This window comes from Salvelinus namaycush, unplaced genomic scaffold (genome assembly GCF_016432855.1).
Source record: "Salvelinus namaycush isolate Seneca unplaced genomic scaffold, SaNama_1.0 Scaffold33, whole genome shotgun sequence".
NCBI classification, from domain to species: domain Eukaryota; kingdom Metazoa; phylum Chordata; class Actinopteri; order Salmoniformes; family Salmonidae; genus Salvelinus; species Salvelinus namaycush.
The window spans coordinates 499436-517220 of NW_024060230.1; the positions used below are offsets into that span (position 1 = coordinate 499436).

The following is a 17785-nucleotide window of genomic DNA, read 5'->3' on the forward strand; positions in this document are numbered from 1 at the left end:
TGTAAACTTCTGACTTCACCTGTACATTATAACCTAGCCTACATTACATAATATAAAATAACTTACTTGTTGCGAAAATCTTTCTGAATGTATAAATGATTTCCCCCTCAGATCAATCATTCCCATTTTAGCCCTTCTGTCTACATTCTCAGATTCGTTTAGAAGAGAACAGATTGACAGATAATAAATAGCCTACTTTTAGTGAATACAAATAAGTGTGAGACATGGCCTTGTGTTGCTGCACAGTCTAAAACTACCTTAACAAACAGTGACTTATTATTATTAGTATTAGTGACAGTTACCATGGAGAAGAGATGTCACAACTACATGTTCATGTGATGCATTAAATCATCTGACTGTTTCGATGTGTCTGTTAGTAAATGTTTTTATTTCTGAGAGATAATGAATAAAAGAGAACAATTGACATTCAAGAATTAGTTGTCACTATGTTAACCACAACCAACATGCTGGATCTCTGTTTAGTTGTCACTATGTTAACCACAACCAACATGCTGGATCTCTGTTTAGTTGTCAGTGGTCTAAGATGAGTCTCTCTGGGGAGAGAGAGGAGGGGGGCCCTGCCTCTAAAATGAGACTCTCTGGGGAACATGACACCACAGCTAAAAGGTGAGATGACAAGTTTGTTCATATGAAGAGTTTATTTCCAACATGCTATATCCCAATCACATTTGTTTTCATCAGAAATGATTGCTCATGGTTACTTTCTATCGGTTCGGTTGCCAGAGACGCGACCCAGTCGTTAAGTCTTTTTGTTCTGTATCTATGGATGAGACCCAGTAGTTAAGTCTTTTTGTTCTGTATCTATGGATGAGACCCAGTCGTTAAGTCTTTTTGTTCTGTATCTATGGATGAGACCCAGTAGTTAAGTCTTTTTGTTCTGTATCTATGGATGAGACCCAATCGTTCGTTCTAAATGATCCATTGCCAAACTGGGTGGCAATGTTCTTATCCATTGCTAGCTAGCCAACTACAGATAACTTACAGTCACGTCAAAGAGTGCAGCCAGAATAACAGCAAAGTAGCTGCATTTCCATTTGTTTAACCTGTCTCGCCCCCCCGTTCCGCTAGCGGAACTCCTCCCACATTCCACTGAAAAGGCAGAGCGGCAAATTCAAAAAAATTTTTTTTTGAAATATTTAACTTTCACACATTAACAAGTCCAATACAGCATTTGAAAGATAAACATCTTGTGAATCCAGCCAACATGTCCGATTTTTAAAATGTTTTACAGAGAAAACACCACATATATTTATGTTAGCTCACCACCAAATACAAAAAAGACAGACAGACATTTTTCACAGCAACGGTAGCATGCAGGTAGCATGCACAAGCCAACCTAACTAACCTAGAACCAACCTAAATAACCTAGAAAAAACTCCCTCAGATGACAGTCCTATAACATGTTACACAATAAATCTATGTTTTGTTCGAAAAATGTGCATATTTTAGCTATAAATCAGTTTTACATTACTGCTACCATCATAGCTTCCATCATAGATACAGTCAGAAATCGCACGGGAGTAGCCAGAGTAAATACAGACACCAACGTCAACTACCTAATTACTCATCATAAAACATTTCAGAAAAATATATGGTGGATAGCTAATGAAAGACAAAGATCTTGTGAATACAGCCAATATTTCCGATTTTTAAAGTGTTTTACAGCGAAAACACAATATATCGTTATATTAGCTTACTACAATAGCTAACACACAGCAGCATTGATTCTAGTCAAACGGTAGCGATAGCACAGTTCGACAGATATATGAAATAGCATCCCAAATTGGGTCCTACCTTTGTTGATCTTCCATCAGAATGTTCTCCAAGGGGTCCTTTGTTCAGAACCGTCTTTGTTTGGATCCAGAACAAACTATTTCCCTCTTGAATTAGCAAGCACACTGGCCGTGCGTTGCTAACCTCTCCTTCTTGAACCAATTCTTGCAACGCATCACGTCTAAACTCCCGAATAAATTTCAATAATATAATTAAACTATATTGAAAAAACATACTTTAGGATGATATTGTGACATGTATCAAATAAAATCGAAGCCGGAGATCATATTCATCTATAACGACGGTTTTCCAGGAGGCGAGTTCAGGTCCAACTTCGCGCCCTCGAAACAAAAAAAATGGCGGACCTCTCACTCCAAGAGGTTGTATTCAATCCCTGAACGAGATAATCAAGTCATTTCTGCTCTCACTTCCGCATGACACCCAGGGGAAGGTGTATGACGTGTTTCTACAGTCATAAGTGACATGCCCTTTTATAGACAAGCTCTTGAAGAGAGACTTCGCTTTTGGAAATCTCACTTCCGGATAGGAAATGGGCTGTAAAAAGAGTTCTGTTTCACTTAGAGAAATAATTCAAACGGTTTTAGAAACTAGAGAGTGTTTTCTATCCAATAGTAATAATAATATGCATATTGTACGAGCAAGAATAGAGTACGAGGCCGTTTAAAATGAGTACGATTTTCACCCAAAGTCTAAATAGCACCCCCTATCTTAAGCTGTTTTCTAGTGACATTTATTTGGATGAATCCATGACAATGAGCTAATGACGCACAATTTCACCTGACATAGAACATGTGCTCTCTCATCAAGACACTGTTGTTCAGAGTGTAGTTTAAACTATCAAAGCAAATTTACCAACATTTCTGAAAACGGATATATAGCGTTTTGGAATGAAACTCTTCTTATGTTCACCCATCTGAGCTCAGAGTAGATGAGAGATGTAATGTTTGTCTCTGTTGTGTTGAAGCCCGATCAAGCAGGAGAGACCAGCCTCCCCTGTACCCAGCTGTGTGTCCATGAAGAGTGACCGGTCTATGGGTCTACCTATACAGTTTAGAGAGGGAGACTTTTCTATTGAACAAAGGTAAGAAGAACTCATGGGTCATGGTCAGTGAGTTAAACAACACTGTCTCTAGTCATTTCTCCTCTCCAATTTCCAATTTATTTTTGTTGTTTTCATAATCCATAGGCTAATCCTTTTTTCCATTTTCATAGTCCTAAAACAGTATTAAACAACCACAACATTCCCTCTCTGTGTGTGTGTGTGTGTGTGTGTGTGTGTGTGTGCACTCCATGGATGATGAGATGTAATGTGTTGTCAACAGAGACCAACAGGAGAGATCAGAGTCAGAGATTCTCAGTGGTCAGTCTTCCCAGAGTCATCAAACAGACCTGAACTCCATATTCAGTGTATGTGGTCCTGTTATGTACATTTGTTTTTATTTACCTCAAGTAAAGTTGATCTGTCAATCATTCATTAATGTGTTAATGAGAAAGCATTTCTTCTCTTGCTTAAATTATTTACTTTATTTATTTCAGTTGCTTGAAGAGAATTTTATGACATTTGTGAAGAACGAGCTGAAGATGTTCAAGAGGATTCTTAGTCCAGATCTCCCAGAAGGCTTTGAGAGTCAGAAGCAGGATAAGGAAGTGGTGGACGCTGAAGATGAGAAGCAGGATAGCAGTGCCAGAGAGGGGGCTCTGAAGATCACACTGCACATCCTGAGGAAAATGAACCAGAAGGAGCTTGCTGACACACTGGAGAAAAGTAAGAGCTGTCTGCCTCATGTTGAATGCTGTTTTATAACAAACATTTAAAAGCTGTAGCTAAAGTACAGCTAAAGTAGCTGTGTGACTCAATGATATTGTAGCAGCCTTAACACAACACCAAGTGACCTCATCAAGTACAGTACCAGCAGGGATGTGTTGTGGTGATTAATATTTAGACGAGAGTGAATTAGTAATACATCAATAATACCAGTAATGATATAAATCAGTCACACCAGTGTGTAATTCATTATGAAAACATTTACACATTTATACAGGAAGTTACAGTAAGATAATAAATTATTACATTTTAAACATTATAGCACAGTCTAACAATACTGTAGGCATTAAATCAGACTAAATAATATTAATATCCTTTGTGTTGTTTCTTCATTCAGACGAGCTCGCTGTTATTTGCCAACGTGAACTCAAATCTAATCTAAAGAAGAAGTTTCAATGTGTATTTGTTATAATCTCCACCCGGCACAGCCAGAAGAGGACTGGCCACCCCTCATAGCCTGGTTCCTCTCTAGGTTTCTTCCTAGGTTTTGGCCTTTCTAGGGAGTTTTTCCTAGCCACCGTGCTTCTACACCTGCATTTCTAGCTGTTTGGGGTTTTAGGCTGGGTGTCTGTACAGCACTTCGAGATATTAGCTGATGTACGAAGGGCTATATAAAATAAAATTGATTGATTGAAAATTGATATTTGAGGGGATCGCTAAACAAGGAAACCCAACACTTCTCAATAAGATCTACACAGAGCTCTACATCACAGAGGGTGGAACAGGAGAGGTCAATAATGAACAGGAGCTGAGACAGATTGAGACAACAACCAGGAAACAAGCAAGACCAGAGACTGCAATCAACTGTAACAACATCTTCAAACCCTTAACTGGACAAGACAAACTTATCAGAACTGTGCTGACAAAGGGAGTCGCTGGCATTGGAAAAACAGTCTCTGTGCAGAAGTTCATTCTGGACTGGGCTGAAGGAAAAGCAAATCAGGATGTCCAATTTGTATTTTCATTCCCTTTTCGGGAGCTGAATTTGATGAAAGAGAAAAAACACACTTTGATTGAACTTCTCAATCACTTCTCAATGGAAACCAAAGAATCAAGGATCTCCAACTATGACAAGTACAAAGTTCTGTTCATCTTTGATGGTCTGGATGAATGCCGACTGCCCCTAGACTTCCAGAAGAACAAGATCTGTTGTGACGTCACAAAGTCAACCTCAGTGGATGTTCTGCTGACAAATCTCATCAAGGGAAATCTGCTTCCCTCTGCTCTCCTCTGGATAACTACCCGACCTGCAGCAGCCAATCAGATCCCTTCAGGGTGTGTTGACCATGTGACAGAGGTACGAGGGTTCAATGACCAACAGAAGGAGGAGTACTTCAGGAAGAGAATCAGGGATGAGGAACTGGCCAGCAGAATCATCTCATACATAAAGACATCAAGGAGCCTCCACATCATGTGCCACATTCCAGTCTTCTGTTGGATTCCTGCAATAGTCCTTGAACACATGCTGAAACATAAGAAAGAAGAGATGCCCAAGACTCTGACTGAGATGTACATACACCTTGTGGAGTTTCTTACCAATCAGAAGAATGGCAAGTATGCTGGGAAAGAAGAGACAGGTCCACACTGGAATAAAGAGAGCATTCTGTCACTGGGAAAATTGGCTTTTCAACAGCTTATGAATGGCAATCTGATTTTCTATGAAGAAGACCTGAAAGAGGCTGGCATTGATGTCAATGAGGCCTCAGTGTACTCAGGATTGTGCACACAGATCTTTAAAGAGGAATGTGGGCTGTACCAGGACAAGGTGTACTGCTTCGTGCATCTGAGCATTCAGGAGTTTCTGGCTGCTGTATATGTGTTCCTTTCATTCAGCAACAACAATGAGAATCTAATGGCCGAACCGCAAGTTACTGAAGTTAATGTCTACAAGAGTGTTGTGGATAAAGCCTTACAAAGTGAGACGGGAAACCTGGACCTTTTCCTCCGCTTCCTTCTGGGCCTCTCACTGGAGTCCAATCAGAAGCACTTACGAGGTCTACTGACAAAGACAAGAAGCAGCTCACAGAGCCATGAAGAAACAGTCAAGTACATCAAGGAGAAGATCAGGGAGAATCCCTCTCCAGAGAGGAGCATCAATCTGTTCCACTGTCTGAATGAACTGAATGACCATTCTCTAGTGGAGGAGATCCAAAACTACCTGAGATCAGGAAGTGTATCCAGTGAAGAACTCTCACCTGCACAGTGGTCAGCTCTGGTCTTTGTGTTGCTGACTTCAGAAAAGGAGCTGGATGTGTTTGACCTGAAGAAATACTCCAGATCAGAGGAAGGTCTTCTGAGGCTGCTGCCAGTGGTCAAAGCCTCCAGAGCTGTTCTGTGAGTACATAAAATGACATTTAAGTACTAATCATCAGGAAGAAATATTCAGTTTAGAGAAGAATATGTATTATTGAATAACATATTGAATCAGTGCATTGATTTTCACATTAGTATAACGATATGACCATACAATTCTAGGAGATGGAAGATAAATGTATATGTTTTTTGAGAGAATAAACCAAATGCATCTGCCATTGTCCTTCTACACTACTGATTTTAAATTAACAATGTGTTTGTGAAATCCTGATCTCTCTGTGACTCTTTGCAGGCTGTCAGGCTGTGGAGTCACAGAGGAAGGCTGTGCTTCTCTGGTCTCAGCTCTGGAGTCAAACCCCTCACACCTGAGAGAGCTGGATCTGAGTAACAATGACCTGAAGGATTCAGGAATGAAGCTGCTCTCTGCTGGACTGGGGAATCCCCACTGTAAACTGGAGACTCTGAGGTCAGTATTCCTGTAGTTGGTCAACAAGCGATAACTGTTCACCAGATCCACGTGTTTACCAGGCACACATAGTCCACATCATATGTGTGTTTACAGTGAAGTTTACAACTTTAAATTTGGCGCTATGCTCCAGCATTTTGGATTTGAGATAAAACGTTTTATATTAGGTGACAGTACAGAATGTAACCTTTTATTTGAGGTTAACGGTGAGAGGTTAGTATGTTTTGTTGTAGCCTCTGTAACTCTCTCACTCGTTATTATTAATGATTCATTCATGATCTTTCTCAATCATGGCAGTCACAAGCTTGATGTAGTCATTGTTGGCAAGGAAAATGGTACCAAATACTATACTTTTGACTACTTTAATACACTATAAGTGAATTGGTCATAATACTTATGACTTCGTAAAATGGGGGGGGGGGGTATAGATACATAAAGTGCATTCAGTTCTAAACAGTAACACAGCTTTAATATCAAAACGTAAAAGAGATATGTATGAAAATACCCTCAAATAAAAGGTGACATTATATACTGGCACATCAAATAAAACATTTGATCTTAAATCCAAAATGTTGGAGTATAGAGCCTCATTTAAAATGTTAGCTTCACTGTCAAAATAGATATGGTGTGGACTGTATACTCAATACAATCTAAATCTGATACCTCAATGTCTGTTTTCTGACTGATACTGCTTCTTAAACTGGTCTGGTCAGTCTACTCAAATATTCATACAATACATTTTTCTCTCTACAAGCAATATTATGATAATTTCTAATAATGATACACTCATCCAATTATGAATAGATATGGCAGGTTTCAGGACACTGATATATCTGAATGTGTTGAAAAATATATACTGCCACTATTTTCACCACCAAAGAATAGCAGTGTGGTTTTAATATGATTTGACTCTTTGCAGACTGGCAGGATGTCTAGTCACAGAGGAAGGCTGTGCTTCTCTGGTCTCAGTTCTGAAGTCAAACCCCTCACACCTGAGAGAGCTGGACCTGAGTAACAATGACCTGAAGGATTCAGGAGTGAAGCTGCTCTCTGCTGGACTGGGGAATCCTCACTGTAAACTGGAGACTCTGAGGTCAGTATTCCTGTAGTTGGTCAACAAGTGATAACTGTTCACCAGATCCACATGTGTTTACCAGACACACATAGTCCACACCATATGTGTTTGGACAGTGAAGCTTACAGTTTTCAAATTGATTCTATACTCCAGCAATTTAGATTTGAGATAAAACGTTTTATAATAGACGACAGTACAGAATACCACCTTTTATTTGAGGTTAACGGTGAGAGGTTAGTATGTTTTGTTGTAGCCTCTGTAACTCTCTCACTCATTATTATTCATGATTCATTCATGATCTTTCTCAATCATGGCAGTCACAGGCTTGATGTAGTCATCGTGTTCAAAGAATATGGGACCAAATACTATACTTTTGAGTACTTTAATACACATTCATTCATTTATGAATAGGTATGGCAGGTTAAAAAAAATATACTGCCACTTTTTTCACAGCCAAGTAATAACAATGTGGTTTTAATATGATTTGACTCTTTGCAGGCTGTCACGTTGTCTAGTCACAGAGGAAGGCTGTGCTTATCTGGTCTCAGCTCTGAGGTTAAACCCCTCACACCTGAGAGAGCTGGACCTGAGCTACAATCACCCAGGAGACTCAGGAGTCAGACTGCTCTCTGCTGGACTGGAGGATCCACACTGCAGACTGGAGAAACTCAAGTATGTAGAGGGTTTATGTCAATGTTCATATCAGACATGTTTGAGTTATCAGGCTAGTTAAGACAAACATTCTAACCACCACTTGGACAAAGTTATATGCAGACTGTGTGTGTGTGTGTGTGTGTGTGTGTGTGTGTGTGTGTGTGTGTGTGTGTGTGTGTGTGTGTGTGTGTGTGTGTGTGTGTGTGTGTGTGTGTGTGTGTGTGTGTGTGTGCACGTGTGTGTGCACGTGTGTGTGTGTGCACGTGTGTGTGCACGTGTGTGTGTGCACGTGTGTGTGCACGTGTGGGTTTGACGTGTATCACTCAATGACTGTCTGTTCTTCTGCTTACCGCTACAGTGTGGAACATGGTGGAGAGCACACAATGAATCCTGGGCTTAGAAAATGTGAGTGTTGACTGCTGTGAAGAATATGACTAAGAATAAGTCTTAATTCAAGTTAAGTCAAAGTCAAAGACCACCATCATGACTTACTTGATCATATTAAATATAAGCTGTAGTTCTACAGAATCAGAAATCAGGGACACCAACGTTTACAAAGAGTTGCTTTGACAATGTTTGTGTCTGTGTATGTTTGTGGTGTGTTCTTGATACATTAAAAATGTGTGTGTGTGTTCATGCATGCATACATGAAGGTGTGTGTCCCGTGTGTGTGTGTGTCCAGCATGTGTGTGTGTTCAGGATGTGAGTGTGTGTTCGTCAATGCGTACAGGTGTTTGAGTATGTGTGTAATTAATGTGAATAAGTGTGTTCTATAATACCATACAGTATAACATATGATCATTCAACAAGTCTCAAGTTACCTTAACTTCTCCTTTTGATACCGAGAAACATCTACATTAAATGAATTAGTGAAAAGTGAGTTAACATTCTAATGGAATGATGATGATTTCTAATATTGTGTCTGGTTTCATCCATCAGATGCCTGTGATCTCACACTGGACCCAAACACAGTAAACAGACTCCTCTCTCTGTCTGAGGAGAACAGAAAGGTGACGGAGAGAGGAGGAGAGGGGAGAGAGGAGCAGCCGTATCCTAAACACCCAGAGAGATTTGACTACAGGAAGCAGGTGCTGTGTAGAGAGGGTCTGACTGGGTGCTGTTACTGGGAGGTAGAGTGGAGTGGATTAAGGGCTGCAATAGGAGTGACATATAAAGGAATCAGCAGGAGAGGAGGGGGTGAGGACAGTCTGATTGGATGGAATGACAAGTCCTGGAGTCTGGTCTGCTCTGACAACCTTTACACTGCCTGGCACAATAATAATACCACTCTCATAGCCGTTCCCTCCTCCAGCTCCCACAGAGTAGGAGTGTATCTGGACTGGCCAGCCGGCACTCTGTCCTTCTACAGAGTCTCCTCTGACACACTGACCCACCTGTACACATTCACTTCCACATTCACTGAGCCCCTCTATCCAGGGTTTCTGGTTTATGACTCCTCAGTGTCCCTGTGTCAAACACAACTTGGACCTGCTGACGTTATCTGTGCGCGACTTATGTTTGTTGTTGGGTGCTGTTGGAAGCTGAAAGCTTAATTGTTTTTGTAAAGCTGACCGTGTTTTTATATACTTTTATTTTATGATGGATCCTGCGGCTCTGCTGGGCTTTAGTTGCTGTGAGTGCTGCTGTCTGTCCCGGGTATTGTAATGTTTTTAAAATTTTATAAACTGCCTTAATTTTGCTGGACCCCAGGAAGAAGAGATGCTGCCTTGGCAGCAGTCAATGGGGATCCATTAAAATATATATACACTGCTCAAAAAAATAAAGGGAACACTTAAACAACACAATGTAACTCCAAGTCAATCACACTTCTGTGAAATCAAACTGTCCACTTAGGAAGCAACACTGATTGACAATACATTTCACATGCTGTTGTGCAAATGGAATAGACAAAAGGTGGAAATTATAGGCAATTAGCAAGACACCCCCAAAAAAGGAGTGATTCTGCAGGTGGTGACCACAGACCACTTCTCAGTTCCTATGCTTCCTGGCTGATGTTTTGGTCACTTTTGAATGCTGGCGGTGCTCTCACTCTAGTGGTAGCATGAGACGGAGTCTACAACCCACACAAGTGGCTCAGGTAGTGCAGCTCATCCAGGATGGCACATCAATGCGAGCTGTGGCAAGAAGGTTTGCTGTGTCTGTCAGCGTAGTGTCCAGAGCATGGAGGCGCTACCAGGAGACAGACCAGAACATCAGGAGACGTGGAGGAGGCCGTAGGAGGGCAACAATCCAGCAGCAGGACCGCTACCTCCGCCTTTGAGCATGAGGAGCACTGCCAGAGCCTTGCAAAATGACCTCCAGCAGGCCACAAATGTGTGCATTTTTCTGGATATTTTTGTTGTTATTCTGTCTCTCACTGTTCAAATAAACCTACCATTAAAATTATAGACTGATAATTTCTTTTTTCCCTCACTGTATGATAGTAAATATTCATGAATACACACCATTGAAGTTGACAGACGTTGTTAACTAGAGTCATTCATTAATAGAATGAATCACCACACTGTGTTGTAAAAACTGGTTTTAATTTACAAATCATTTGTCTTGTTGTTATTGGTCTTCTTGGTGTTTGTAAATATTGTTGTCTGTAGAATGTTTATTTGTCAAATTCTTGACACAACAATCTTGTTTCTGTATAAACTAAATTCCACTGAATGAAATGTACATGTGACAGATGTGACTAATAAAGGTTAATCAACCAGATGAAAGAAGAGAGGTGTAAATGTTTAAATATTGATCAGAATATGACAGTACAGTAAATGGACTACAGTAATAAGGGTTGTGTTCAGTACATAGAGAAGGCTCTTATTCAGTTGAAGAGGCAGCTGTTATGACCAAACACACACAGACCTTAACTGTGTAAAATGTCACCTTCAATGGAGTCGTAGCTGTATCTTAGTAGTGTGTTTTTAGTGCATCTCCTTTCTCTGTCGTCTCTGGTTCAACACCCTCTGTGGGGTCAGAAACATTCAGGGGAAATGGAAAGAGATCCTGTGATGTGATTTCCTCTTTTGTACTGGCATTTCTTTTATGTCTGCTAGGTTACAGGTTGTCTGCAATGACGACTCCTGTGTAAATACACATCTATGTTACGTTGCAGCTTTAGGAAGTGATACTGTGTATTCAGTATTCACATTATAATATCCACTATTCTGTCATTATAATATCCACTGTCATTATAATATAAACTAACCTGTCATTATAATATCACACTATTCTGTCATTATAATATAAACTAACCTGTCATTATAATATCACACTATTCTGTCATTATAATATAAACTAACCTGTCATTATAATATCACACTATTCTGTCATTATAGTATCACACTATTCTGTCACTTTAATATCCACGAGTCTGTCATTACAATATCCACTATTCTGTCAATACAATATCCACTATTCTGTCATTATAATTTCCACTTATGTCATTATAATATCTACTATTCTGTCATTATAACATCTACTATTCTGTCATAATATCTACTATTCTGTCATTATAATATCCACTATTCTGTCATTATAATATCCACTATTCTGTCCGTATAATATCCACTATTCTGTCATTATATATCCACTATTCTGTCCAGATAACAGGAGATAACCATTGGACTGGAGGAATCCAACTAGAAACTTGGCATCTTTTCAGTTTCTGATTACAACATCTCAAACAAATGACAAACTATAGTAAAGCAGAAATTTGATCAGGTTCAGCCCCAGTTATCTCTACTCCAGGGAGAGAGAGATGTCCAGGTTCAGCCCCAGTTATCTCTACTCCAGGGAGAGAGAGATGTCCAGGTTCAGCCCCAGTTATCTCTACTCCAGGGAGAGAGAGATGTCCAGGTTCAGCTCCAGTTATCTCTACTGTAGGGAGAGAGAGATGTCCAGGTTCAGCCCCAGTTATCTCTACTGTAGGGAGAGAGAGATGTCCAGGTTCAGCCCCAGTTATCTCTACTCCAGGGAGAGAGAGATGTCCAGGTTCAGCCCCAGTTATCTCTACTCCAGGGAGAGAGAGATGTCCAGGTTCAGCTCCAGTTATCTCTACTGTAGGGAGAGAGAGATGTCCAGGTTCAGCCCCAGTTATCTCTACTGTAGGGAGAGAGAGATGTCCAGGTTCAGCCCCAGTTATCTCTACTGTAGGGAGAGAGAGATGTCCAGGTTCAGCCCAGTTATCTCTACTGTAGGGAGAGAGAGATGTCCAGGTTCATCCCCAGTTATCTCAACTCTGGGTTCAGCCCCAGTTATCTCTACTCTAGGGAGAGAGAGATGTCCAGGTTCAGCCCCAGTTATCTCTACTCCAGGAAGAGAGAGATTTCCAGGTTCAGCCCCAGTTATCTCTACTGTAGGGAGAGAGAGATGTCCAGGTTCAGCCCCAGTTATCTCTATTCTAGGGAGAGAGAGATGTCCAGGTTCAGCTCCAGTTATCTCTACTGTAGGGAGAGAGGGATGTCCAGGTTCAGCCCCAGTTATCTCTACTGTAGGGAGAGAGAGATGTCCAGGTTCAGCCCCAGTTATCTCTACTCCAGGGAGAGAGAGATGTCCAGGTTCAGCCCCAGTTATCTCTACTCCAGGGAGAGAGAGATGTCCAGGTTCAGCTCCAGTTATCTCTACTGTAGGGAGAGAGAGATGTCCAGGTTCAGCCCCAGTTATCTCTACTGTAGGGAGAGAGAGATGTCCAGGTTCAGCCCCAGTTATCTCTACTGTAGGGAGAGAGAGATGTCCAGGTTCAGCCCAGTTATCTCTACTGTAGGGAGAGAGAGATGTCCAGGTTCATCCCCAGTTATCTCAACTCTGGGTTCAGCCCCAGTTATCTCTACTCTAGGGAGAGAGAGATGTCCAGGTTCAGCCCCAGTTATCTCTACTCCAGGAAGAGAGAGATTTCCAGGTTCAGCCCCAGTTATCTCTACTGTAGGGAGAGAGAGATGTCCAGGTTCAGCCCCAGTTATCTCTATTCTAGGGAGAGAGAGATGTCCAGGTTCAGCTCCAGTTATCTCTACTGTAGGGAGAGAGGGATGTCCAGGTTCAGCCCCAGTTATCTCTACTGTAGGGAGAGAGAGATGTCCAGGTTCAGCCCCAGTTATCTCTACTCCAGGAAGAGAGAGATGTCCAGGTTCAGCCCCAGTTATCTCTACTGTAGGGAGAGAGAGATGTCCAGGTTCAGCCCCAGTTATCTCTACTGTAGGTCCTGAGAGAGAGATGTCCAGGTTCAACCCCTGTTATCTCTACTCCAGGGAGAGAGAGATGTCCAGGTTCAGCCCCAGTTATCTCTACTCTAGGGAGAGAGAGATGTCCAGGTTCAGCCCCAGTTATCTCTACTCTAGGGAGAGAGAGATGTCCAGGTTCAGCCCCAGTTATCTCTACTCTAGGGAGAGAGAGATGTCCAGGTTCAGCCCCAGTTATCTCTACTGTAGGGAGAGAGAGATGTCCAGGTTCAGCCCCAGTTATCTCTACTCCAGGAAGAGAGAGATGTCCAGGTTCAGCCCCAGTTATCTCTACTGTAGGGAGAGAGAGATGTCCAGGTTCAGCCCCAGTTATCTCTACTGTAGGGAGAGAGAGAGATGTTCAGGTTCAGCTCCAGTTATCTCTACTCCAGGGAGAGAGAGAGATGTCCAGGTTCAGCCCCAGTTATCTCTACTGTAGGGAGAGAGAGATGTCCAGGTTCAGCCCCAGTTAGCTCTACTCCAGGGAGAGAGAGTTCGACTGTTTCTTTCTTAACCAAACCATTTACTGTATCAGTGATTGATGAAGATCTGGTACATGTTTCCACCCTCATGAAAGGTAAGTGTTGGAATAACTAGATTGTAGACATTGTTATCACTTATCTAGATGGATACTTTACTAGACCTCATTCAACCCATTGGAGGACAACAGAATGATAATTGTCATCTTCGTATGTCTGTTCCTGGCATTCATTGTTTGTCTAATAAATGCAGTCTAGCCACTGTGTTTATTATGACGTTTAGAGAGCAAGCATGATTTTCTTCCAGCCCTATTTTAAATATATAGTTCACCCAAATTACAAAATACAAGCAGACTGCAATCTATGATTTGGTTACCCACTGCCATCAACCATTAATATTACAATTTCCTGTGCAGCCTTGGTGTCCCCAGCACCTGTCACATATAACTTTCCACCTGAGAACAGAGATCAATCCCTGCTTCCAGCCTTCCCACTGTTTCTAGCATTTGCCTGTCTCCCTATCTTATTTCATTACTGTCTGAATAAAGTGGCAAACCAACAACAACAAAAATAAGTACAAAAAAAGATTAGCATACTTTAAATTTCATCCCCCCCAAAATCTCAAAGTAACAAAGTTGTCGAATTTTGAGTTAATTTAATTTTCCAAGAATCCTGAACACACCAAATTTTACACCCTGGTCACAGGGTGTAAAATACGTACGCAGAATTGGAGGAAATTAGCTATAAAACAGTAAAATCATCCTGGGGGAGGACCCCCTGTCCCCCATCTAGGGATTGTGCCAGGGGGCAATGAAATTCACATAGCAAATCTCACTTCAATCTTTTTTCAAAAGTTGTCAGACCTGCTGGTTAACATAATGGATAATAATCTGTAGTTCACTTCAGGTAACAGGGTTGACCTTAAAATGAGGCACAGATTGTTTCTTTTTTAACATTAAAATGACTCATTTCCTTCAAATCAACACATTTATCTGACTTCTAATGTTGCCAAGAAATGTGCGCCATAACTTCAACGGCCATTTTGTAACTGCGTTGTAGGCTACAAACGTACCTTCACTTTCATGATATTAGCAAATCACATGGCTTGTTCCACGACATTAGGCCCTTTTGGGTAGTGAAACTTGGTGAAAAAAAACCTGTTTGATTTCACCTAATTTTTATATTCTGTCATGAAGAGTACATGTTCAACTTAATAAGCATGTTTTCCCATTTCAAGAAGTGAAATAAAAAATCCATAGTGCCTATTAAACAAGCGTTGGACTTGGACCATCTGCCCCCAAGGTTACTCAGAATCTCCGGCGGTATTTTCTGCTGCTTTGGCGTGAAATTTAGAGGGTTTCATACCCCCCCCCCCGATGGGAGTATGTTCATACAGTATGTCGACAACCTGTTACTGTGTTCTGAAACCCAACAAGCATGTGAAGTCGACACCAGAGCTCTGTTAGTGTTTATTGCTGAAAATGGCCACAAAGTTTCTAAGAAAAAGTTACAACTTGTCTCCCAAACAGTTAAATATCTGGGACATGACATTACACCTAATGGTAGGAAATTGGGTTTGAGCGTGTGGCTGCAATTCTCTCGATACCACAGCCAGTTACAAAACAGCACATGATGACACTCACAGGAATGGCAGGCTATTGTAGAGTCTGGCTGCCTGATTATGCTGAAGTCACTCAACGACTTTCTGATCTCATGCACGGCCACAAGATTGTGTGGAGTTGTTTGTGTTTGTTGTTGTGAATGCAGTTAGATGGTTCAGCTCTCGGGCTTTCAACCTCATGCTATCTTAAAGGCTGCACAGACAACTAACTACCTTTTACACACTATCTGCTGACTGCCACGTATACAGAAAGGGGTTGTATTTTCTCTATAAAAGCAGAGACCTGGCTATGTTTCTTAGTCTTTCAACTCTGAACCATTCTTGGTTGATGTTGATTGCTTCATTTTTGCAAATCTTATAATAACGCTGTTGTTGGAAGAATCTACAGTCTCTCTTCCTCTAGAATTTCCCAGACACAAGTCAGAACCGTAGGATAAATAAAGGGGCAAATAAGCAGACAATGAAAGCTCTTACAATTTTCGATGATTACATTTCTCTAAAACAGGCTATAGGCTACATGTGCACCACCAAGTCAGAACAGTAGGCTAAGTTATGACGGGGAAAGGGACAAAATTATTAAGGTGAGGCACATGGTCTACTAACAGCTTACTACACAACATACACTTAGTATTACTTTCTTAGCTACAGCATACATATATCCCTGGCATATTACATAATTTCTGCAGCAACTCACCGTGCTGTGCTGTGCTCACTTGAACAGAAAAGTGGCGTGGCGGTCCTTCTTGTGGGCGACTTTAGTCATCAAACTTTGTCATCAAAGTCTGCCATTCTCTGGATTTATGGTGCTTTCAAGACAACTGGGAACTCTTAAAAAAATAAATAAGGTAAAATCATGACGTCAGTGATCTCTAGGTCGGAGCTCTAGAAAGAAGCCAGAGTTCCCGACTTGGAATTCCGAGTTCGATGACCATTCAAAACGTATTTTCCCAGTCGGAGCTCGTTTTTTTCCGAGTTCCCAGTTGTCTTGAACTCATTGAAGTCTGAGATTTCTCTGTTCCAAGTTTCCAGTTGTTTTGAACGTGGCAGAAGTCATGCTGGATTGACAGCATGGCCAATGTATTCAACCCATGGTGTTGCATGTGAATGTTTATCCTTTTTAGCTTGGAAAAGAGACCCTTAAACACAGACGGACCACACACCCTCTCCACTGAGTAGCAGGTTAGTGATGGCTTTGCAATGCTTGCAGTTAGCCACTGATTCCGTCCAAACCATTCATTGTTGAATTTGCTATTTCCAACTTGTTGTGTCATGTTTCTGTCCAATGGCCGATTACCACTGATAACTTGTATCTATCATTTCTCTTCATAAGGGTTGAAAAGGATTTGCCAGTAGATTGTCGACTTGATTCATGATGATGACTGCTAGCTAAGATTTTGAAAGCAATCAAAGCTATTGTAGATATAACGTGATTTGACGTCACTTTATCTGTGGCCAATGACCTTGAGCCTTCTTAGATGGGCACTTCTAATGTAAATCTATGGCAGCACCCAAGAGGCTTGAATTTTCGAGCCAATCACGGTGCAACTAGAGAACATTACCAACCTCTACACTCTGTATTTTCTGCTGGTTGACACCACAGAAAGCACTCAAGAAAACAAAAAAGACCATGTTGTATTTAGCTTTATTAACTCAATTATATATTTTTAACACTGTTTGTAAACTGATATGTGACATCAATAATGTCAAAATGACATGCAAGAAAGGCAACAACCAAAGCACTAGTGTTTTTATTTTGCTAAACAGGTTGGGCTGAAAACAGGTTGGGCTCTGCCCTGACTGACGGATCGCCATTGTCTCCATATGTAACGGATGTGAAATGGCAAGCTAGTTAGCGGGTACGCGCTAGTAGCGTTTCACTCAGTTACGTCACTTGCTCTGAAACCTAGATGTAGTGTTGCCCCTTGCTCTGCAAGGGCCGTGGCTTTTGTGGAGCGATGGGTAACGACGCTTCGTGGGCGACCGTTGTTGATGTGTGCAGAGGGTCCCTGGTTCGCGCCCGGGTCGGGGCGAGGGGACGGTTTAAAGTTATACTGTTACACATAGACTCCATACTATAAATTCTCCTGCTTAATGGATTGATCTCTCTGTGGCTTTATATGGTTCGTGTTCAAAGTCTAATCTAAAAATCTTTAATCATGTGACCCAGATGTTTTGAGTTCATCCATGAGTTGAGTCTGGTCCCAGTTCGTTTGTGCTTGTCTGCATTGACCACAGACTTTAAATATGCACTGACAAGCCGTGAATAGAAATATTATTTTCTTCACAAAATATGGATTGATGCTGTTGCATGAAAA

General features: G+C 41.3%; 1 protein-coding gene across 1 annotated transcript; it reads left to right on the forward strand.

Moving 5' to 3' along the window:
* Positions 1-3360: 3360 nt before the first annotated feature.
* On the forward strand, positions 3361-9701 carry LOC120040157 (NLR family CARD domain-containing protein 3-like; the record flags this gene model as incomplete). Its single annotated transcript, XM_038985406.1, has 7 exons — positions 3361-3580; positions 3978-4045; positions 4290-5974; positions 6246-6419; positions 7339-7512; positions 7993-8161; positions 9099-9701. Coding segments are annotated over 7 exons (3093 nt in total), but the record flags the coding sequence as incomplete, so codon positions are not given.
* Positions 9702-17785: the final 8084 nt, after the last annotated feature.